At 38.1% G+C, this 24,781-nt stretch overlaps 1 protein-coding gene across 5 annotated transcripts in view; it reads right to left on the reverse strand.

Annotated features, from left to right (window-relative positions):
• Positions 1-24,781, reverse strand: part of TTLL7 (tubulin tyrosine ligase like 7) — a 158,985-nt gene that overhangs the window by 33,576 nt on the left and 100,628 nt on the right. For all 5 annotated transcript variants that reach the window (XM_062193417.1, XM_062193414.1, XM_062193416.1 and 2 more), the window contains 8 exons: positions 22,977-23,124; positions 22,819-22,892; positions 21,419-21,554; positions 18,996-19,082; positions 14,813-15,011; positions 8,958-9,163; positions 7,503-7,637; positions 5,771-5,851 (listed from right to left, as the gene is read on the reverse strand). In XM_062193417.1, coding sequence (XP_062049401.1) covers positions 5,771-5,851; positions 7,503-7,637; positions 8,958-9,163; positions 14,813-15,011; positions 18,996-19,082; positions 21,419-21,554; positions 22,819-22,892; positions 22,977-23,124 — 1,066 coding nt within the window. The remainder of the gene's footprint in view (positions 1-5,770; positions 5,852-7,502; positions 7,638-8,957; positions 9,164-14,812; positions 15,012-18,995; positions 19,083-21,418; positions 21,555-22,818; positions 22,893-22,976; positions 23,125-24,781) is intronic.

A 24,781-nucleotide genomic window follows, 5' to 3' on the forward strand; every position in this document is an offset into this window, starting at 1 on the left:
AACCCAAGCCATTATGACAAGTCCTCTGTCTTCTACCTAACGTTGCCTCTCTAATTTCATGATATAAAGCTTATTTTTCCATGCACTTGGACTCACATGAACTCTTATGGTCAGAAAACGTTTCAGTGAATTCTTCTCTACCTCACCTCTGATTTTCTCTGAAATGAACTTGAGGTAGAGAAGAGGTGGAGAAAATATATTCACCTCATAAATACATATAATATACTTATCCATAAATAAATCAACTGAACAGAATTAAGTTTGTCCAAATGATATTTCCACATTTTCTCTAAAGTTTTTCTTTTACTCTGTTCTGGGGTGAATTTTAAGTATCTCACACATTAAATTCTAATGCTATTGAGTCAGTGCACAAAGTGCTAAAAAAACAAAAACAAAAACAAAAACAACACCCTGGGCTAGCATTGTGGTACAGAGAGTTAAGCCACTGCTTTGGAGGCCACACCCTATATCAGAGCTCTGGTTGGCTCCCTGGCTCTTCCTGCTTCCAATACAGCTTCTCGCTAATGCGCCTGGGAAGGCAGCAGATGACAGTCCAAGTACTTGGGCCCCTGTCACTCATGTGGGAGACCCCTGGCTGCTGGCTTCTGAGAAATTAGAAATTAGAAGTAAGAAATTAAAGTTTGTCCTGGGAAAATTCTCTTAAAGATGAAATGGCTAAGTAAAGAGAAGGAGCCATGGTAATCATGAGGATAAAAGAAAAATTGTTATAAATAAGTTACATAGGGCCGGCGCCGCGGCTCACTAGGCTAATCCTCCACTTTGCAGCGCCGGCACACCGGGTTCTAGTCCCGGTCGGGGCACCGATCCTGTCCCGGTTGCCCCTCTTCCAGGCCAGCTCTCTGCTGTGGCCAGGGAGTGCAGTGGAGGATGGCCCAAGTGCTTGGGCCCTGCACCCCATGGGAGACCAGGAGAAGCCCCTGGCTCCTGCCATCGGATCAGCGCGGTGCGCAGGCCGCAGCACGCCTACCGCGGCAGCCATTGGAGGGTGAACCAACGGCAAAAGGAAGACCTTTCTCTCTGTCTCTCTCTCACTGTCCACTCTGCCTGTCAAATAAATAAATAAATAAGTTACATAGGTCTAAATCCTGGGCTTCTGCTTCTGCTCACTGCCTGGGCCTAGCATTTCTCAGCCACATACTGAGCTTCCCTGACAGTGGGCAACTTTGCAAGATATACTTGCTGTAGTTAAGATCAACCCTTTCAGGGCCAGCATTGTGGCATAGCGGGTAAAGCCACTGCCTGCAGTGCTGGCATCCCATATGGGCACCGGTTCAAGTCCCGGCTGCTCCACTTCCAATCTAGCTCTCTGCTGTGGCCCAGGAAAGCAGTAGAAGAAGGCCCAAGTCCTAGGGCCCCTGCACCCGCATGGGAGACCTGGAAAAAGCTCTCGCCTCCTGGCTTTGGATCCATGCAGCTCTGGCCATTGAAGCCAATTGGGAAGTGAACCAGCAGATGGAAGACCTCTCTCTCTCTTTCTGCCTCTCCTTTTCTCTCTGTGTAACTCTGACTTTCAAATAAATCAATAAATCTTTTTTTAAAAAAAATCAACCCCTTCTGGTCTTTGAGAATCAAAATTCAAAATCTGAATTATTTTGTGAGAGATATGATTATCTATTAAGTTGTCTATGCAGAATAATAATTATAATTGCTTGGGTAATGCAAATTCTGAGACCTTAGCAAGTTTTGTTATTAGGGATGAGCTATCTTGTTACTTTCTTATAAGCACAAAGGAAATACGCCATCTTTCGATTTGTGCCTAAAAGAAAGAAGCTACAAAGAGGTACAAAGAAAGAGTGACAAGGTGTATATATTGTAATAAAGACCCTGCCCCTCAGAGAGTGCTCCCAATCACTCAACAGAACAGGTTATGATTAATGCTGGGTATGCCTGCATCCCTAGAACTGAAGAAAAGATTACACAAGATAATTCACATCAAATATAAGAGCAAATGGGCAGGAGAGGAGTAGATCACAGGCATATATGTTTGCTAGTCAGTTCATATGCACACATTTATTTTAACTCAAAGTTTAGAAGCCAGTTGAGTATAAGAACACTAAAACATGAAATAAATCATTTCTTCCAATTTATAGATATTACTATTCAAACCCAGCATTTTGTCATCTCACACAATGTTTATCAGGCTGTCTCACATCACATGTAAACAATAGAAGACTACTGTCTTAATTTGTTGTGCAAAGCACATATCACTGGTAAAGAAACAAGGGTACAGAAAGTTTGCTATTGACTCCTAAGAGTCTAGAATTGAATCAACTTAACAAATGTTTATAGAATGCCTCCTACAAGAATCTAGGAAATGAAACCTCTCCCTCAGCTACAGAAGGGTGGAACATTCAATCAAAAATCTCTCAAAGCAGTTCTAAGTACAACTGAGTACAAAGTGCCTTGAGGAGTCAGAAAGGAAAGACAGCGCCTGACCGTAGGACTATCCAGACAGGTTTCAAGCCTCATGAAGATGGGACTGGGACTTCAAAAACAAGTGGTGCATAGCAGTGAAAAAAGGAGGGATTCTAGGCAACAAAGAAAGCAGGGGCAGCAGTGTCCCGGGACCAGAAGCAATGCTCTCTGACTCTGTCTCTTGTTCTCACCTCAACACGAGATCACCATTTGGGACCTGAAACCATCCTACATCACAATTACTTCACCAGCCCTTTCTGACAGAGGTACCTGGGTCTCTCTGTTATCTTTCCATTTTCAAAAAGATTCTCGTAACTTGAAAAAATATACACAAAAATAAAAGAAAAAAATGAAACTGTCACCACTTTCCATCCTCTGACTCAGTAAGTCTACCATCTAGATGTAAGTTATCATAACCATAACCATTTGGTTCTCAGTTTTTTAAAAGTCTAATACTAAATATATATTAATATGTAACATACTAATATGTTATATATAGTACATATACAGTAAGTGAGTTAAATAGGGCAACACATAGTATTATATAACTTGTTTCTATCATTTAATATCTTGATATATTTTTAGGATGGAATATAGAAAGGAAAAAGTTAATAGAGGTGCTTCCTCTTTGAGATGCCCAAGGCAATGTTGATTTTTCCGGATCTTTTTGATAAATCTTTCAAATGAATTAATAGCAGGAAGAAAATGGAGGAAATCCTTATGTTATCAATGCATGTTTTTTGATTTTAGCTGTTCTCTCTAGATCCACACTATCAAATGCTGGAACAACTAAACACTGCTGACTATTTAAATGTAAATTAAAATTAAATTGAAAAAAATCCAGTTCCTTATTTTCAAAGCCAAATATCAAGAGCTCAGTAGTCACATGTGGCTAAGGATTACTGTATGGGCTATCACAGGACATTTCTATCATTACAGGAAGCTCTGTGAACAATGTTCATAGTAAATAAACCTGGAATATCTACTTCATCCGGCTAGGGAATACAAGATAGTTACGTAGGCCTCATGAGTGATGAATAAAGAATAAAAATGGAAGCCACACAAATCTGAAAGGCTCCATCTGCCAATACTGGTACTTGTTACTCTGAACCCAGAACATATCCAGGTATTTAAGACATGACCGCAGAGAGCTAAGGGACTCTCAGATTCCTGAAGACCCTGCATTTTGAGGCTGCTTCCTGTGTGTTTCCTTCATTCATGATTAACAAAGTTTGGGTAACTTTGCTGATGCAATTTTGCTTCACATCACAAGTCATAGTCTTGGGCTGTATTGCAAGTTAAAATCTATGATTGTGGAATAGTACTCAATTGAAAACCAGTAGATTGTATGGTTATCCTAAAATTTATTTAGCCTCTATTGACAAACATGGGTTGCTTCAAATATTTTGGTTTCATAAATATGAGTGTGAAAGAATGCTCATGTACATAAATCTTTTGTAGATTCAAGATTCAAGATTCAGAATGATGGAAGTGGTTTTGTGGAGTCATAAGGTGGTGAACACATTTATAATCATAGTAGATATGGCAAGTTACCTTTCTAAGAGTTATAGCAATATATCCTCTCTCTAATAGTATAGTAAAGGCTCTTTTATCCAAATTAGTCCCATCACAGGATTCTATCTGTCTTATTGATTTTTGCCAATATGATAGTTTTTGCTTGCTTTTTCTTCATCATTGGTGAGGCCAAGGATCTATTTACATTAACTGTCTATCTGAAGGTCCATAAAGTGCCTTCTCATGGCCTTTTTATACATGTTGCCATTTTATGTATCAATGCTTACAAGCTAGTTTCTCCTGTGCTGATTGGTTTGTAGGAAGTATTGATTTACTGTGGTTACTTTCATTGTATGTGCTAGAAATATCTGTCGTCCTCAAACCATCACCCCACTCCACCCCCAGCAATTCTCTTCACTACTTCTGCCTTTTAATGTGGTTTCAGATGTGTGTTGTCATTCATACATTTATATAATCAAATCTGTCAGTCTTTTCCTTTAAGCTTCCTAGCTTTTACTACTTTCTTAAGAAATTTTTCCAATCTAAGATTATAAACACAATTCTTCTGTATTTTCCTTTTAAATCTTTAGTATTTTTATTTTTTAGATATAAAATTGGAATCTCTACCTTTGTAATAGTGAGATAAGGCTCTAACAATTTTCTTGCAAATACTCATAGTCCATTGTTTCAGTGCCATTCACCAGAAAAATCACCTTTTCTCTAGTGATTTGAAATGCTACATTTATCATGTATTGATACCTTATAATCTGATTCTGGACTCTATTTTGTTTTGATTAGCAATTTACCTATTGTTCTGTTTTCTAGATTACAGACGGAGCCTTGAGGAAATTCAGGGCAACTCTTTCATTCAAAACTTTTAAATTGCTTCCCATTCATTAGAATAAAACCCAGTCTTCCCACAACCTATAAATTCTTCTAGGTGCAACCTATCTGTCCAGCCTTATCCCTTAACACTCACTTGCTCTTTCCCAGCAAAACCAAACTGTCCTATAAATAAGTCAATAAAATGGTGATTTGTTCTTCTTCATGTACTTAATATATTAAGCTAATTTCTATTTCAGGCTTCATATATGTGCTCTTTCCTTTGCCGAATACATCACATCTGTAGATATTTGCACAGTGTGATTCTCTTCATTTAAGTCATTGCCCAAATGTTAACTTCTATTTGTTTCTCTTACATTAGTTTTCTATATTATACTTAATACTACCCTACACTCTATAGTATACTGTTTTTTAAGATTTTATTTATTTATTTGAGAGGTAGAGTTACACTGAGAGGGAGAGACAGAGAGAGAGAGGTCTTCGGTCTGCTGGTTCACTCCCCAAATGGCCGCAACGGCTGGAGCTGGGTTGATCAGGAGCTTCTTCCTGGTCTCCCATGTGGGTGCAAGGGCCCAAGCACTTGGGCCATCTTCTACTGCTTTCCCGGGCCATAGCAGAGAGCTGGATTGGAAGAGGGGCAGCCAGGACTCAAACCGGCGCCCATATGGGATGCCAGAGCCACAGGCGGAGGATTAACCTGGTGCTACAGCACCAGCCCCTATAGTAAACTTGTTTATCATCCAACACCTCAATTAGATGGTAAGCTCAATGAGAGCATGGCTTTTTTTTTAATTCGCTTTTTAATCTTCAGAATACAGAGCAGTGCTTTACACACAGTAGGTACTCATAAATATTTTTTGAAGAAGTAAGCAAAGAAACAAGCACCTAAAGCACACTAAAATTTCTTAGTGTGGTTTAATGATATCATCTTAATATATAATATAAAAAAACAAAATTGTTTTTCAGCATCACTTACTTTTCGTTGTTTAACAGAGTCCAATTTTATAAGCCAATATGAAGCCACTTTTGTTTTATGATACTTCCAGTTATCGATGATCTATTTGGAGAAGAGAAACATAAAGACATTTAATGTAGAACATTCATCAGAAGTAATAGAGGAATAGTAAATAAATGGGCGAAAACCAATTTTACTAATTAATTTGTGCAATGATAATGCTATGACTTTCAATGAACGATGCCAACTTTCATAAAAAGATTTATACAAACATTTTTAACACAGGAATGCTCGTGAAAAGATCTGAATCCGAAGCTTCTCTGCATGTTGTCCCAACAGCACAATCTTCATTGTATGAAAGTCAAAAGCCTTCAGGCACATAAGGTTTAGGAAGAAATCCAAGAAACAGATTTCTACTGTGGTTCCAAGGGCTATATTCACCACATCACACACAATAATAGAATATTGAATGATACAACATAAGGCAACCTACATAGGATTAGGTTACTGCCATCCCTTTTTATTTTTTGCCTGTGTAAATATGTAATATTTCTGTATACATATTGTAATATATGCTGTAACATTAAAATATTTATAACACATGGTTAATATGAACTAAATAATCTAATGTCTGACATAATCATTAAGTATACTTTGCTAATTATATAAGCCTGTCTATATTCCATCTAGAATAACTCCTTACAAATAGTGTTATTTTTCCTTCCTTTCCTCTGATCTAACAAGTAGAAGCTTACTTGCAAACAAGACACCATTTTAATTTTTCAAAAAATATATAACAATGAAGTACATATTTGGGATTTCAATTATGATAATGCTATGATTAACAATATAAATTGCCACTATAGATTTTATTAAACTAGCAATCTTTTTATTGTTGTTATTTTGCTTTTTGTTTGTATATATTTGCTTTAGAAAGTATAAAGCAGTACCAAAAAAAATAGTTCATGGCTATGATTTTTAATCCTACAGTTGGCCACTAGATGGTGCCTTCTCCTCTGGAAAAAAAAATACGTAGGGCTCCGAGAAAACAATATTCCATTACTGAGGAATTATCCAAGAATGATCATTTGAAAAAGATGTTTCCAGGAAGAAACAGTCTGTCACCAAAAATATTTTAAAAACTTAGACCAGGTTTCTGAGTTAAGAGTAAGTCATTGACTTTAATGTAAATTTTCAGATACTTTACATTTTAGAACGTTCCACTGGCTGGTACAAATATGTATTTGCCAAGAAACACACACACACACACACAAAAATTGCACATTTGTCATTTTGAAATTTGAGCGAAAACTGTGATATTCAAGGAGTCGCATTTAAATATTTTTGACATTTTATGTCAAGGCCCACAGTTTTTTCGTCACATCACATTCTATCTTAAGTCTTAGTGAATCTTTGTAGAAGGTGGTTTAACCTGGTATTTCTTTAATCATCAAGAACAATATTTATTTAATGCTAATTATCCTTACTTGATGAAGGAGTCTTGTCATTAAAATGGGACTTATACTAAAAGATATTTTGCATTGCTGATTATACGTGGTATCTCACTGATCATGAATCATGATAATTAAAATAAACCCTTGTATTTTCTAAAGCTTGTAGAGGTTAAAAAGAACATTAATTAAGTTTGCTATATAATTGAGTATAAAATGTCATTGGGAAAATAAATTTTAATATCTTTTAGAAGAACAGAGGGTATGAACTCCTTGACATTTTATATAGATCAGATACTCACATCTTCTATCAGAAGTTCTGATTCTGCATCTGATTTTCCTGGAAACCGAATCTTCATGTCCTTGAGAACAATTAAGGTCTGACTTGTTAAATCATCTTCTTGTTCTTTTGTTTTCAGTCGCTGCAAAGACTCACTCTTAAATTTGAAAGAATACAGATATTTGGAGGGGGGTCTTATTTCATTGTGCCAGTATAATCTGAAAGATATTTCTAGGTAAAAATGATGTACTTTGAATTGAAAAAATAATTTCAAAGAGAGAAAATAACTTCTTTACATTCATGAATTCTTAGCATTGAATGGATATGAACTCCAAGAGTGTCTTTCCCACTTGTGTTTGGCTCAAAATACTTAAAAATATGAGTGTTTAAAAACTACTTCCTATGTAGTTTCATTTGCTATCTATGCCTTAGTCAACTTTTTTCCTCTTCTTCCTCCCCTTCCTCTTTTCTTCCTCTTCTTCATCCCTCATTCTCTTTTTTTTTTTTTTAATTTATTTGACAGGCAGACAGACAGACAGACAGAGAGCTCCCACCTACTACTTCACTTCTCAAATGCCAGGATGGAGTCAGGCTGAAGTCAGGAGTTAGGAACTCCACCCAGGTCTCCCACATGGGTGGCAGGCATCCAACTACTTGAGCCATCACTGGCTGTCTACCAGGATGTACACATTAGCAGGAAGCTGGAGCCAGAGTTGGGATTCAAACCCAGCACTCCAATATGGGATGTGGGTTTCTCAACTAGCAAGTTAAACACTAAGTCAAATGCCTGCCCTAGCAAGTCTTCTTAATTTGAAAAAGAATCATTCATTGTTTTTAAGTTAGATTCACTTGCTTCTATTTCCTAACTCTTCCCTTTGGAACCACCATCCACATTAAATAAACAAATTAAATAAATTGCTGTTTTATGTACATGAATTTAAAGCTATCTATTTGTACTAGAAGTAAGCTTGCCTGCAAAATAAATTGACTTCTTCAATACCAAATTTCTGAGACTCATGTTAAGAAGGGAATACTATATGTTGATTCAGTATATGGAAAACATTATAAACAACATTATACTCTAAGGACTCAACATGATGCTCTAAGGAGAATTTATCAATAATTTTTAGCATATCAGTCAATAGTTCCCATTAAAAAAAACTTCCCATAGAACGAATTTCCCCAAATGTACAGACTGTACAGCACATTGCAAAATCATATATTTAGATGATTTTCCACACTATTATCCTACTGCATCAGCAAATGAAAAACGAAATAATGCTAATTCTCAGTGCCCACCCTCACGTTCTGCAATACAGTGAAACATAAATGAGTGATCCAAATTCCAAGAGGCCATGAGCTGAATTACAGAAAGGAGCTTGGGTTCAGCCTGTTCTCTTCTCAGCTGATCTCCTTTGCCAAGTAGATTCTGAGTACAGTGCTTCCTGCAATCTTCAAAGGGCTAAACAGGACTTACCACCTGAGAGCTGGTGGAGCTGGCATCATCACTGTGTGACAGATGCTTCATGGAGGAGGAAGCACGGTTCAGGGAATGTGACCTGGATGCGGAAGTTGGCCGTGATACGGATATCACTTGCTGAGCAGAAAAGGGGCGGCTGTCCGCACTGGTAGGTGACTGCGTAGAGATGGACCGAGGACAGCTGACGGAACGCCTCATGGAATCTAAAGATGAGGGAGAAGACAGAAAGCACAGCAGCAGTGCTGGCAGAGGTTCCCCCTCCCCTGCGTTTGGTCTATAGAAACTGAAAAGAAGAACAGGTGGCAGCAGAGTGACCATAAATGTCAAGGCACAGTCATCATCATGAGAATACGAGTTTGGAATTAACTCTTCAATTTAAACAGTGAACCTGGTGCAGAATCCCCATGATGGAGGAAGAATAGCTATCTTGTAATAACAGAATAATAATAATATAAACAGTACCTTGATGTTATGTTATCAAAACATGAACAAAAAGAACCAGAAAATATAACTAGCATCTATGGAGCACCTGCTGTTAGCCAGGCACTGTGCAGGGTGCCACACTTTTAGCTTAGTCCTCATGGAAAGCCTCTGAAGTAGGGACCACATGGTCCAGAGGCTCAGAGGAAGGACTTTCTCAAGATCACACAGCAAGAAAGTGGACAAGCTCAGACTCAAACCCTGATCAACCGAATTACAGGTGCCACCCTCTTTCTATAATACCTTGACACCATCCCCTAGCCTTGGGATTAGATTGGTCACCTATTAGAATCTGAGTCTAGGTGAGAGATTTTGCAAGATCTCAGGGAAGAGTGGGAAGCAGTCTAGAGTGTCCAGAGAAAAAAACATATTATACAATATAGGGACCATTAGAAAACAGTAAGAAGGAAAATACAGATTATCCTAATAAAGTGTCAATATTTAATTAGCTGCTTTGAGAGTAATATTGAATAGATAGTCTTTGTATTTGTAAGAATAAATAATTTAAAAACTTATTTTCAATTCCATTAGTAAAAGATTTGAGTGAAGGAAAAAACCCACATGGGTCTACAGGGTTGTTATCAGAACAAATATCTGGGGGAAAAGCATAGGCAATGTCTTCCCCACTGCATACTGAAAACATTTAAGACAGAACCAAGTGTTCCAGATTAATTTTGGTTTCTGACATAGGGAGATACATTATCATTTAATGCTATCAACATTTTAATCTGTTTTAAGATCCTATGGCCTACATATCCTTTGTTCTATATTCTTTTTGTGCTTGGGGAATTTATTAATCTCCAGTAATTAAATAATTTAATAAGACTCACAAAGTCATGTTGTATAACCAAATACTTCTTTTCATTAACTGTAGAAAAAAATTAAACCTTCATAAAGGTCACAGATACAAACCTAGTAACTAGGGATGTACCTCTAAAGGAAATTTTGAGTAGATAATGAATCTAATTTAGGTTCTGGAGAGTATAAAAAAGTATCCTCATTCTAGCCTTAACTGTGTAAAAACAAGTCTATTTGTTCCAACTCTTTACTTCCTCCGGCACTGGAAACTCATACCACTTTTTCAAAGGACAACGCTTAGAGCTGGCACCATGGTGTAGCAGGTTAAGCTACCATCTGCAGTGCTGGCATCCCATGAGTGCCAGTTCTAGTCCCAGTTGCTCTACTTCCAAACTAGTTCCCTGCTAATGTTCCTTGGAAGGCAGTGGAGGATTACCCAAGTGCTTGTGTCCCTGCACCCACATGGGAGACTCAGAAGAAGCTCCTGGGCTCAGGCTCCCAGCTTCGGATCGGCCTAGCTCCAAGCAATGCCACCATTTGGGGAATGAACCAGCAGATGAAAGAGCTCTAGCTCTCTCCCTCTATAACTCTGCCTTTCAAATAAATAAATCTTTTTTTTAAAAAAAGAATGGAAGGACACTACTTCTACCTAATGGTTACTTAAGAAACACATCACTAATCAAGACTTTTGCTTTTTTAAATGAAGAACTGACCAACGTGCTCAAAGGTAAAACTTCTACAAAGAAAATGCCCAAAATCAGGTGCTACTAACCATACTGTAGTTCTGTTCCCTCTGAGATGTATATAGTATGATAAGAGCATGGGAAGAAAATATTCTATCTCTTGTATAATTTGGGACATGCTCAAACGGACTTGCCCCAAATGGTAGAGTTAGAAACATGCCAGGGGATTCCAATTCAATTCCATCAAGGTGGCATGTACCAATGCCATCTCACTAGTCCAAGTGGTCAATTTCTGTTCACAATTGATCATAATGATGGGACTAAGAGTCAAAGGGATCACGTAAATAAGACTAGTGTCTGCTAATACTAACTGATAGAATAAAAAAGGGAGAGAATGATCCAACATGGGAAGTGGGATACACAGCAGACTCATAGAATGGCAGATGTCCTAAACAGCACTCTGGCCTCAAAATCAGCCCTTAAGTTATTTGGATCTGGCTGAAAAGCCCATGAGAGTATTTCAGGCATGGAAAGCGAAGACACTCTGGCAAAAAAAAAAAAAAAAATGAAATGACCTAAATGAAAGATCTCTGAGAGTGAGATCCCAGTGGAAAGAACAGGTTATCAAAGAAGGAGGTGCCTTTTTCTGAAGGGAGGAGAGAACTTCTACTTTGACTATGACCATGTCTAAATATGATCAGAGTTGGCGAACTCAAAAGGTCTCCATAGCCTTGGCAACTCATGACAAGAGCCTAGGGTGATTACTGATGCCATAAACAAGAGTGTCAATTTGTTAAGCCAACAACAGGAGTCACTGTGCACTTACTCCTCATGTAGGATTTCTGTCCTTAATGTGTTGTACAATGTGAATTAATGCTATAACTAGTACTCAAACAGTATTTTTCACTTTGTGTTTCTGTGTGGGTGCAAACTGTTGAAAGCTTTACTTAATATATGCTAAATTGATCTTCTGTATATAAAGATAATTGAAAATGAATCTTGGCCAGCACCATGGCTCAATAGGCTAATCCTCCACCTGCGGCAATGGCACACCAGGTTCCAGTCCCGGTCAGGGCCCAGATTCTGTCCCGGTTGCCCCTCTTCCAGTCCAACTCTCTGCTGTGGCCCGGGAGTGCAGTGGAGGATGGCCCGAGTTCTTGGGTCCTGCACCCACATGGGAGACCAGAAGAAGCACCTGGCTCTTGGCTTCAGATCAGCACGGTGAAAATATTCTCTCTCTTGAATCATAGCACAGTCCAATTTTCCAGTTGCATATACTGGAAATTCATACAGAATAAGTAGCCAGACATACCAATGATATTTGGGTAGATTGATGAAAAATGGTTGTAACTAACATCCACAAACATGGAAAAAAAATTTTCTATAGTTTTTTTATGTGATTACCTTATATCAAAGCAGAATATATACTTTTGAAGTTGCAGCAAGTTTGAATTTCCCAGGTTATCTATGAGAAAAATACTACACAGAATCTGGATTTTTTTTCTCAGTCACCTGCATCCTCTTCAGAAACAAAACTCGAGGAGGATGCATGGCTATGGTGTTCCTTAATGTAGGATTAAAGAAAGAAAATAAAATGAAAGAAAAAGAACTCCTACTATAATCCACAGTTAGTATAAGAGAAATTATAACTAATATGAAAAGATATATAATTGAATTAGAGTAGTATTAAAATGAGGATTTACACTTAAAACCTTTTTTAAAGATTTATTTATTTATTTGAAAGTCAGAGTTATACGGAGAGAGGAGAGGCAGAGAGAGAGAGAGAGAGAGAGAGAGAGAGAGAGAGAGAGAGAGAGATCTTCCATGCACTGGTTTACTCCCCAGATGGCCTCAATGGACAGAAATGTGCCAATCTTAAGCCAGGAGCCAGGAGCTTCCTCCAGGTCTCCCACGCGGGTGCAGAGCCCAAGGACTTGGGTCATCTTCTACTGCTTTCCCAGGCGATAGCAGAGAGCTGGATCGGAAGAGGTACAGCCGGGACTCAACCTGGCACCCAACTGGGATGCCAGCACTGCAGGTGGCAGCTTTACCCACTACACCACAGCGCTGCCCCATACTTAAAACATTTTTTAAAATCTGTATCATACTTTAGTACACTATTTTCTGGTCTCAACTTATTAACCTATTGATCTGAGCACAAAGAACAATCTCAGAACTGTAAAGAATCCTAGCAATTTGTTCTCTACTCTCTCCTTATGCCCCTTTCTATTCATGATGTTATGAATGAACCCATTATCTAATAGAAGAGGGATTTAAAAACTGACAAAACTTAAGGCCGGCAGCATGGCACACCAGGTTAAGGCACCACCTGCAGCAACACTTCCCACATAGGTGCCGGTTTGAGTCCCAGCTGCTCCACTTTTGATCCAGCTCCCTGCTTATGTACTTGGGAAAGCAATGGAGAACAGTCCAGGTAGTTGGGCCCCTGCACCCACATGGGAAACCTGGAAGAAGCTCCTGGCTCCTGGTTTCGACCTGGCCCAGCCCAGGCCAATGCAGCCATTTGGGAAGTGAACCAGTGGATGGAAGACCTCTCTCCCTGTAACTCTGCTTTTCAAATTAAAAAAAAAAAAAAAAAACTTAAAAAAAAATAACTGGGGTAGTAAAATGTCCCCTTCTGAAGCAGAAATAATATAGGTGTACTTACACAGACACAATGAAAGCACTTAAGAAATCCTTAAGAATTAAAAGAGGCAATTGAAAAGTAGTTTACAAACTCTGGAATAGGAGCTCTCTAAACATCTCTTGAATGAGTAAATAAATGAAAGAAATGGAACATAGCACATCATGTCCCTTCCAAATGCATAAACCCTCAATGATAGGAATAAAAGTGGCATGATGAAATAACTTGAATTCTCTGTTGGTTGGATCTGCACTCCTGATGTATTTTGGCATAAGCACAGGGGACCAGTTTTAAAGTATCTCCATTCTTAGGGAAGCTAGTATGTTCAACCGCTGCTCAAGAACAATGTTTATTGCATTACTGAACTGGTCCCTAGACCTCTAGGGCAATGGAGCACAAGGCAAACAGAGCTAGAGAGACAGGGCTTTTCTGAAGTCCAGGACTAAAGGCAATGTCAGGAAGGGGTTTTCCAAGTGAGTCCAGGCAAACACCAACAGCACACTGAACACTTGGCACTGAAGAAGAAACAGAAGAGAGGAGAAAGGAAAAGAGAATGTGTATGTGCACAGAAATAAAGGCAGGCAGAAAGAGAGAAAAGCAGGCAGGAAGGGAAGATGGGCAAGCTGGCTCACTGCGCTCCTGAATACTTCCTGTGCACCGAAATCCCTGACGTAAGTGCCTTCCCGAGATGAAAACAGGAGGGAACAAAACTTCAACTATTTCTCAATTGTGTGACTCTCAGATACATTCAAGTCAAATGCCTAGAAAGATAAATACACTTTAAAAATAGGTGATGGTATAAAACAACGCAGGTGACAGAGCAGGGCACGGATTGAGAGAGAGGTCTGAGGGGCTTCAAAAGGCTCCCGGGAAATTTGCATGATCTTTGGGTTGCACGCATCCTTGAACTTCTTGATGCCTCCTACCTTTGCCTTAAGAGAGAAAGTCCTCGGCAGATCAGCCAGGAGGCACATATGTTATAAAAGCCAGGAAAAATCTGTCACTGAACAAAAAACCATGAAAGACAGAAGAGTGGATCCTTCCTTCAACCCTCTTGTTTCTATTTGCAGGACCTGCCAGGGACTGCGGGCTGAGCCTGAGTCTCGTTAGGGAAGGAGGTGGGATAGAAGCCTGGTCTTCTCATATAAGATGAGGATCCATTTGGTCCAGTGACCTTTGACTGGGCTCAACAGATTTCAGATTTATAATTCTCCATATGTCAACTAAATTAGAAGAAGCTGACTTACTGGATTGTTGAATCAATTTGCATTGGTTGGAGGGTTTAAGATTATATGTAACTTGTTTGTCTCCTTTTTTATTTTCATACTCTTCTTTTTCATTGTCATCAGATTCTGAAGAGCTGCTGCTACTTTCATAACTGCTGTCACTGCTGTAGTGCTTCTGTCTTTTCATTATTTCAGTGCTCTCGGGCATAGAACACAGCGGCTAAAATAGAGGAAGATGTGTTACTCTGTTAGAATTCTCCAAAAAGGCTTCTTACCGTGGTTAATTACTACTCTTAATTTCTCCCCATACACTTGCTGCCTTTCACTGCAGGCTTAAGCTACGTTGTTGCTTAGCCTGTCACCCTATTTACAGTTCTGTGTCTGTAAAATATTGTTTCCCAAATGATACAGCACAGTCATGATAAGGAAAATGCTATTTCTACATGACTGAAATAAAGCACCACAGTATTCATAAACAAGGAAAAACAAGACAAAGGAAACATATCAGAGATAAAATAGAAAATTCCTAAACATACTCGGGTTTCCTTCACTTCACATATAAAGATAACTCATCAAGACTCAAGAGATACACTTTTGTTGTATCATTAATATTCAGTCACTTAATAAATGTGTATATGTGTGTGTTTGTGTGTGAAAGAGACAGAGAGAAATAATAAGAGAGAAAGGAGAGGGAGATGGGGAGAAGGAAGGGCAAGAGGAGACAAAGAAAATAAGAAAGCAACAGCCAGCAAAGCCACCATAAATAAGTCCACATCTTAAAACAGAGCCTGAGAGCCTATGTACTCAGAAAAGGTGTAGCAAGAAGAAAGATATCCCTCATATTGACAATTTGCCATGGATACTGATGGGATATTTTTAAAGATTCATTAAATACCCACTTTTCCAACTTGTCACAAAAGACGTCTTTTCTCACAGGAGTCCTAAATCTGACACACAGGGAGAGGGTCTGCCATAACACTGCTCTTCAGTGCCCATGGTACATTTTTTTTAAATGACATAATGTGAAAGTCAATGGAGTAAATATTTTTATGAGGATAATTCCTACGGGTAAATCTGTAAAGATTCAAAATGCCACGTACTGATGCACCAATATGTCATTAGAATCACTTGTTTCCTATCGCCCCAATTAATGTACTTCCAATGATGCCAACGAAAGGATTAACAGAGAAGAGGCACAGGACAGCCTAACTTCAGAAAGAAAGTGCATAGCCAAGAGAAGGACAGCTTTGCTACTCAGTAATTTTAAGAGACTATTTATTACACACACCATATGCCTCATATTCCTGCTGGGAGGTTCCTATAGTTGTACACTAGTTGTTTCTTCTCTGTTAAACCAAATAAAAATGTTTTGATGTTAGCATACACTATAATGAAATCCTTGGATACCATGGGATTTCACTGAAAGATGGTATATCCTCTAGTGTAACACTGTAGGATGAAAGATAGAGAGAAATAGCATTTCAGGAAGTGCCTGGAAAACACAGTATGCCAAAATATGATCTTTAAGTTACAGACTTTGCAAAGGATGAAAAATAACCAAAGCAAGAAAGTAGTTTAATACACTAAGGTATCAAGTTGTGTTTAAAAGTCTGTTTTCCTTTTGATGGGATAATATTTACTGAGCACTAAGAATGTTCAAAGAGATATGCATAAAAACATTTACCAGTAACATAATCATCAAACATTCTGACAGTCTTGGGGAATATGAATTCTAGAGGAAGGATGTTTCTTCAGAAGTTTAGCATACCCAGAAGAAACAGTGGCACAATCAGGCTTGCTGGTGGTGCCTTCCTTCATGTAGCAAACAGCTTTAAGGATTCTTAAGGAGCTTGACTACATAATGAGTTATTCGACCCTATAAAGAATCACAAGGGGAAACGGATAGCTGAACCTTGTGTCATATATGCATTTGGGACTTTTTGACCAATAAACTGTCCAAGCAATAATTAATTAGAAGTCACAGCATCATAAACTCTAAACAGTGCCTTAATTAAAGAATCAAATTTGTAAGCTGGCATTGAGTTGTAAAACAAATCATACTACTTTATGTCCCATCTTAGCATAAAATGTACATATAAAAAATGTCCAAGAATCTACCACCCAGCTTTTAAAGAACATTGCTAATACTTTATGTGCTGTTTACTATTCATGTAGCTGATATTTTTTAGACTTCCAAATAGCTGAAAAGTTAGCACAAACACTAGATTTATTAAACCCTGATCATCTCCTGTTAATTCTTCTACCAGTAAGACATAGGAAATCAATGTTTGGCATGTGATATCATCCCTCTGAAAAAGGGAGGGCTCCTTTGAAGTTTGGCTTACTTTAAATTCTTGTAAATTTAAAGTCAAATGTTATAAAAATGCTTCTAATTCAGACTGGATTATGTTGCTGTCAACTACTTTGAAATATTACTGGCTTTAACAATTACAGTAACTATCCAATTAATTTGATTTCAACAAATGCATTATTGCATCTCACTACTTGCCCAGAATGAGTGTGATCAAAGAAAATACAATGTGACTTTGGCCCTCCAAGAGGTTTTACTTTTGTTCGGATGACAAGCCATACATAAATGAAACAAAAGAAAATCTTAGACAGTGTAAGGCTGACATTTGCTATTCTGCTATGCACAGTGCCCCACAGGTAGTCTCATGTCCAATTTGCCAAACTGAAATAATTAATATACAAAGCTTAGAAATTTCCTAGTGTTTCCCAAATGGAAGTCATAACTCATGAAGTTACTCACTTTTACAGATACTCTATAGCTGTTCCAAAGAGATTATCAACTACATATGCCACAGTGCCTCAAAAACTACAGCACGTATTTCAGGAGAGTATCTGATAAACAAGATCTCTACCAGAATCACCCTGCCTTCTTTCACCTTCTCAGACCCTTCCACCCCAGTCATCCTATGCATTTCATTATAACATCTCATGTCTTTTTCTTGAATATATCCTTTACTCTAAATATCCTCCCACCCCTCTGAAATGTTTAGAGTACTATTAATTTTTCAAAATGTAGTTCAAAGCTAAGCCTTTATGAAGCCACCTCCCTACTACCAATCCCATTCTTCTCTATGCTGTTATAGCACACTACACAACTTTCATTACAGTACTTGCCAAATTGCAACCTACTTTTTTGTCACCTATCTCATTCACTAGCCACTTGGACCTTGTGGGCATTTAAAGAAATTTAACCACTGAATTTTGAGAGCTTATGGCAGATGCTGTACTAGGTGCTGGAGATGAAAAGATGAAAACCCACTTGCTACCTTTAAGGAATGTATGACCTCATTTGTATGATCAAACATACAAATAATGATCTGTCACAACCGCTCTGTAGAAGTGTTATTTATGGTACAGCAAAAGAAGGAAGGGAAGGAAATATCTAAGTCTAATGGGGAATGAGAAAAGGCTTCACAAGGGCAGAAACAGTGCACTGGGTTGGGAAGGGGGTCTCTAAGCAACCAAGCAACATATCAGTAATGTTTATTTATCAGGTAGTATTTCAGAGGCATGGAAAAGCAGGGAAGCATCATGTGCCTAATGTGGAAATAGAAGGTAAAAGGAACAGAATGAAAATGATTTTCCAATCCATCTCTTTCCTTCTCTATTCCCTACACTACTGGCAAGAACTTCATCCTATACTAGAACATATGCATGTGACCAACACAGAGCAGATGCAGATAAAACACAGACCTGCTCGTTTTTGCCTACGTGACAGCCTTCTATTGGTTCCTAGTGACTGTGCCTATTTTAACTAATACATTATCAATGTTTCTAGGTCAGCAAAAAGTAGAGTTCCCAGTAAGAGCTTCTGAAGTCATGATTTGCCTTATCCATAATGCCACACCTTTCTTTGCTAATTATCTATCCAGATATCTGAGAAACACTTTATACTGAGTGAGAATAAGGGTGTTACTTCTAGGTCTATCTTGGTCCTGATTCAAAGGGCTTTTGCTAGCATGAGGGGAAAAAAATGAAGGAAACTAACAAAAAATGAAACTTCTTGTGAGTGAAAGATAATACCGTCTTCTCAATTCTACCTTCACTGGACACATAGCACCCACGGTTTCTTGTAAGTGTCACAAGTCTTCCATATAAAGAGAAACATTAAGGAAAAAACCAACTGTATTTAGTACCCTCTACTTGGATACTAAGGAAGGGAGAGTCAGTATACCTTTGGTCCTCGAGGCTTGGTAGTTTTTCCCATCAACTTTTCATCATCAATTTCACATTGTTCCAGAAGATCCAAAATGTCTTCCTCCTTCAAAAAATATTTTAATTAAAATAGTGATCACTAATATTCTCTAGAATTTTTTCCAAGTTCATTATTTATTCCACAAATTAATGTATATGAATTCCTGAAACACAGATCAAAGATGGAGAAATAAAGGGTCATGGAAAACTCTCTTGAAGAAATATCCACTAAAATTTGGTAATACAAAAAATAATATACTTGGAATCTACTGTGTATTAATAATCATGAACAAATGTATGCTTATGATCCACTGTACCATTAAAATTGTAGTGTACCATTAAAATTGCAGTGTACAATACATCAAAAGTTAACCCATGGAATACTTTAAAATTTCTGGAAGTCCATTCTAATTTTCCAGACTACAAATTTATCAATAATTTCTATACCAGTTAGCACAAAATAACATTAATACTCCAGACACAAAACTAATCAGTGGCCTAAGAGTTTCTATTAGAAACAATCAAAGGTTAGTGTTTAGTTAACGGGCACTATTTAACTATTGAACAAGAATATTTTTAGAACTCTATGAAAGCTGTTCAAGTCACTGCACAAATTCACAGGTGCCCTAATACCTTCTCTTCTCTAGAGTCATTCTGAAGTCAAGGAAAAGTTACAAAAACATACATCTCACGGTCATTGAACAAACCAGAGCAATGGGAGTACAACAGTTAGGCATAAAGAGTTGTAATCAACTACTTAATTGACTTATTTTTTCAATCTATCAAATAGAAATCATTATTTATATAGTTATGATTTATGCTTCAATGTCACTGCACGAAAGGGCTTGGGGGAAGGGTATTTGGCCTAGCAGTTAAGATCCCAATTGGAACACTCGCATCAAATATCAGACTGCCTTGATTCAAGTCCCAGTTCCACTTCTGATTCCAGCTTCCTGTTAATGTGCACCCTGGGAGGCAGCAAATGATGACTTAAGTAGTTGGGCTCCTGTCACTCATGTGGGTAGTGACCCGGATTAAGTTTCTGGCTCCCAGCTTCACCCTGGCCCAGCCCCAGACTTTGAGGACATTTGTGGAGAAAACAGTAGATGATCTCTCTCTCTCTCTCTCTCTCTCTCTCTCACACACACACACACACACCCCTTAATAACAACAACCAACAACAACAATAAAAAGGTTTTTTGAAGAAACTAGAAATTTAACTAAGCAGTAGTAGTTTTAAAATAAGTTGCTCTATGTCCCAATCTAAGGAATGTTAGCTATTCAAATACCAAGACTCTTGATATAAAGTTTTGATTAAGCAATTATCCCACAATGAATTCCACATATAGCAGAATGAGATAGTTAAAAAGAAACTCAAGGATGTCTGCTTCTGTTTAGGAGAAAGAGAATAATAGACAATATGTTCATCCTAGTAACTAAAAAATTCAGATGAACTAAACAATCCTATTTTTGCAAAACTTGAGAAATCTGTAGATAAAAAGTAGTGTAAATGAATTGAGTTCTCGAGAGGGACAAGTTCTTCCTAGGTGAGCAGATACAAGTGGCCACTTTGTACTTTCAGGTTATCTATCAAGTCAGAACATAGGTGGGCAGAGATCAAGTCTGTGATAGGTGGAGACATTCTACTGGAATAAAGAGGATCCTTGAAATGCTATTTTTGGAACCCCAAGTTACTATTTTAAGAGATCTGGCATAGAGAGAAAGAGTCATCCACCCATCTTTCAGGTGTTCCAGCTATCTTATCTGACATGGCAGCCTGTGATTGAAGCCTCCTTGCAGTTCTAATTCCAACTGAGTGTGAGAAACTCTGCTTTCAGATAAATGCAGCTACATGACTGATCCCAGGCAAGACTACAAAAGAACCACTCAGCTGTGCTTAGCCAAGCAAATAAATGAAGTGGTTTGTTATGCTGCAGTAGATAACTGAAAGATCTTTCATTAAGGTAAACAGATTAGAGAGTTTGTGTACATATGTGCATGTTTTAACTACTCTTCTCATATGCCATGTCTATGTAGTATCAAGAAAAAATCCTGTATATTGTTAGTTACAATTCAAATAATGAGCATTGCAAACCACTAGGTTAATTCAATGGTCTTCTTTATTCAGTTACTTATACATGTTCATATAATAAAATATGCTATTAAAATATATTGATATTATAACATAACAATAAAATCCTCTAATTTATAATTTTCCTGTTAGACATCTTATTTACAAAATGGCTTAGTTCATTATGAAATATTACTGACCATTAAGATGAAAAGGAGTAAAGTACACCTTAATGATAAAATATTTTTTATATCTAAGACAAAGATGGGTTTTTTTTAAGTCACATTGCTTGGCTTATTTGTTGTCCTCTATATAAGCACTAATTCTCTTACCTTCATCCTTTTCAAAGGATTATTTAATTCTCTCTGGAAGGAAGCTGCTCTTCCTGAAAGAAAGGTCTGGAAGGCAGCAGCCAACAAGTTTTCATACTTTTCAAGCAGTGTTTTATCATCAGGAGGATAAATCCGTCTACAATAAAATCATATAAACCAATTTGGTTTTCAATCTCTATCAAAGCTCAATAGTGAAGGTCAACAGTATAGACAATCTCTGACCCCTACTCCATTTCAGTCCTATTACCAGGTGGCTAGAAATAAGGATGAAGACAACTATGAGAAATTCATAAATCTTTACCTCTTACCTACACAAATTAAAATGCATCCAGGTAATTTTCATTATACAATGCAGCTCCAGAAAGTTTAATGTAAGGCTTTGTTTGGGAAGCAGTAGTTAGGGGAAATGGCACTTGGGATAATGGTAGAAATACAGAACTTAGTAGGAAAGGAAAGTTCAAGCGATGAGGGATAATGCAAAAGTTCTTGGCTCAGTATAGTTACTAAAGCATACAAGAACATACACATTACTCCCAAGGAGCTCTAATGAGGGGGTGGAATTTACCACTGGGTAGAGGTAAGGTAGGAGGAATGTTTTTTCATTATCACTAGTAAGCCAGAAAACAGCATTCTCATCAGGAGTCAAAGAAACTCTGGGCCTCTATTCCAGGGGTGAGGAATCTTTTCTCTGCCAAGGGCCATTTGGATAATTATAACATCATCTGTGGGCCACATAAAATCATCAACTTAAAAATTAGCCTCATATGTGGATTCATTGAATTTGAGACCTGCCTGAAGTTGTCTTGGCAGTCAGACTAAATGATGTCACAGGCCTTGGACAGCTGGCTGGCCCGGTGTTCCCCATCCCTATGATGCAATGGCAGAGCTGGGAAGGGAGGCCATCTTTCAAAGAACACAAGGAGCCCAGGCGTCCCCTTTTGATCCTATCAAAGGGTGATACTGTGAGGGGCTCCAGGTCAGCACAGTTCACACTCCTCTGTAATGTCTCATACCCAGATCCTTCCAGCATTTTCACTATTTGCCTGGTTCCTGAAGCATTTGAGTTTTAAACAAAGTACGACAACCATTATGAAGTGACAGAAAGAATACTAAGAGACCTGAACCCTGACTTTCTTAAAATCCCACACTCTAAGAAAACACCATCACAGGAAAATAGCCGTGTAAAAAGACCTACAAACACCTCAGAGTCAGCCAGAAGGAGCTCTCTCATGGCTGGACTAGACGTGGTGACCACCTTTTCTTTCTTGAAAGATATTATGCAAAAAAGCACATCCTCAGAATGAAAGAACACTGCTTAAACTAAGCCCAAGAGTTTAAAAACATACAGAACGACTGCTTTGACACTGCGCTTCTTCCATCCATACATACGTCATAGTTACCTATAATTCCCCATATGGCGATTTTCATGTTCTTCTCTTGAGACCTGCTTTCGTACTTGCGCAAGTCTTTCTTTCTAGAAATGAGGAAATTTACAAGTGAAATCTGAAAAATACATCATACAATTCAAATTGTGTTTACTTTTTGAACATTAGCATACCAATTCCTCCTTCCGCCTCTCCAACTGGTGTCTCTGCTGTTCCCAGTCTGAGGAACCTGGTAAGAGCCTTTTTATGGAATTTTGACCATAAAGCCTCCTTTGAGCCTCAGCTTTTTGTTTAGCCAAGTTTCTCCTTTTATCACTGGTCCTAAAATATACAACACAAGAATTCAAACCAGATGCAGTGCAGACAGGAATCCATGCTTATTACTGGATTTATAGATTTCCATACAATATGTTTGTCAAAGCATCCATCCAACATGGGTCTCTGTATGTTAAATACAAGGCATGAAGATAACAATATGAAATGGAAATGGTATATGATCTGAAGAATTAGAGACCCTGAGTTTCATAATCCATGCTAGCAACTTTACTAGCCAAACAATGTTAGAGGAGTTAGTTCACTGCTGAGTCTGTTTCCTTATCTAGCAGATGTTAGCAGTAATGTTTTTCTCCTAAAGTTATAAAGATTAATTTGTGGGATGGCATTATAGTGCAATGGTTTAAGCTGTCGCCTGCAACACCAGATCCCATATCAGAGCACTGGTTCGAGTCCTGGCTGCTCTACTTCTGATCCAGTCTCCTGACAGTGTGCCTGGGAAAGCAGTGGAAGGCCCAAATACTTGGACCCCTGCCCCTATGTGGGAGACCCAGATGGAGTTCCAGGCTCCTGGCTTCAGCCTGGCCCAGCCCCGATCATCACAGCCATCTGGGGAGTGAACCAATGAAAGGAAGATCTTTTTCTTTCTGTCACTGCCTCTGTCACTCTGCCTTTCAAATACATTTTTTAAAAAAACCTTTAAAAACCAAAGATTAATTTGTGGCAACATCAATAAATACTAAATATATGCTGGTTCTACTCTCCTCCTTCAACCAGTTTCATTTATATTTAAATATTTATTGAGAGTGACCACTCTTTAATACATCTTAACTGTAATCTCAGCCTATCAATATCTATGTAAAAACATCTACACAGCCCTTCTCATTTTTCTTAACAATCCTGAAAACTTGGTTATAACACCCTGATTTATATAGGAAAAGTCCTGTTGTGGGATTGTTTTCCTGTGAGCCCCTTTTGTCTCTCTTACCCCCCTACATAGGTGATGTGATAAGGAAGCCTAAAGCCTCTCCTCCCTCCAACTGCTACTCTTACGGAAAGATCACCAATTACAACCTCAGCCATAGCGAGCAGAAAAAGAGTTCTTATCATTGAGTTTACAATTCCATACCTTTCAATGACATTACTTTGGTATAGCCTAGATAAGGATAAAACCAAAGAAAAGGGGACACGAAGGCCATGTGGCCAGCTTCTAGTGTAGTGATGTAAAATAAGCATTTGTGTTTACAAATGGCCCCATTCAATTAAATGGGAGATTGTACTGAGAAGGCATGAGACAGTATTCCTTTGCCTCCAGTGTATACCTATCACTGTCATAACTTGAACTTGCAACAATGTTAGGAAACTATTCTATTCTCTTTCAAGACACCACTGAGATCTGAGTGGCAGGAGTTTAACTGGTGGTCAGGGCTAATGAAATAATTTGAGGAAAAACATAAAGACATCCAGAAAATTGCAAGTCATTCAGTACGCCTGGTGCCAGGAGGGAATAGAGGATCCCAGCTAATCATTAAGGGCTTGAATAATAGGCTATCCCTCAAATTTAACTTTATGCAATGGAGGAGGACATGAATGTTAAAAAGTGCATAATTATATTTATGTATGTTAAAGATTATGCCCTTGACAATATGTACAGTAGCTTAGAGGTAGATGCTCAAATGAGATGCTATTTCTTTAGCAAATATGA

The sequence above is a fragment of the Lepus europaeus genome, chromosome 5 (assembly GCF_033115175.1).
Source record: "Lepus europaeus isolate LE1 chromosome 5, mLepTim1.pri, whole genome shotgun sequence".
Taxonomy (NCBI): Eukaryota; Metazoa; Chordata; class Mammalia; order Lagomorpha; family Leporidae; genus Lepus; species Lepus europaeus.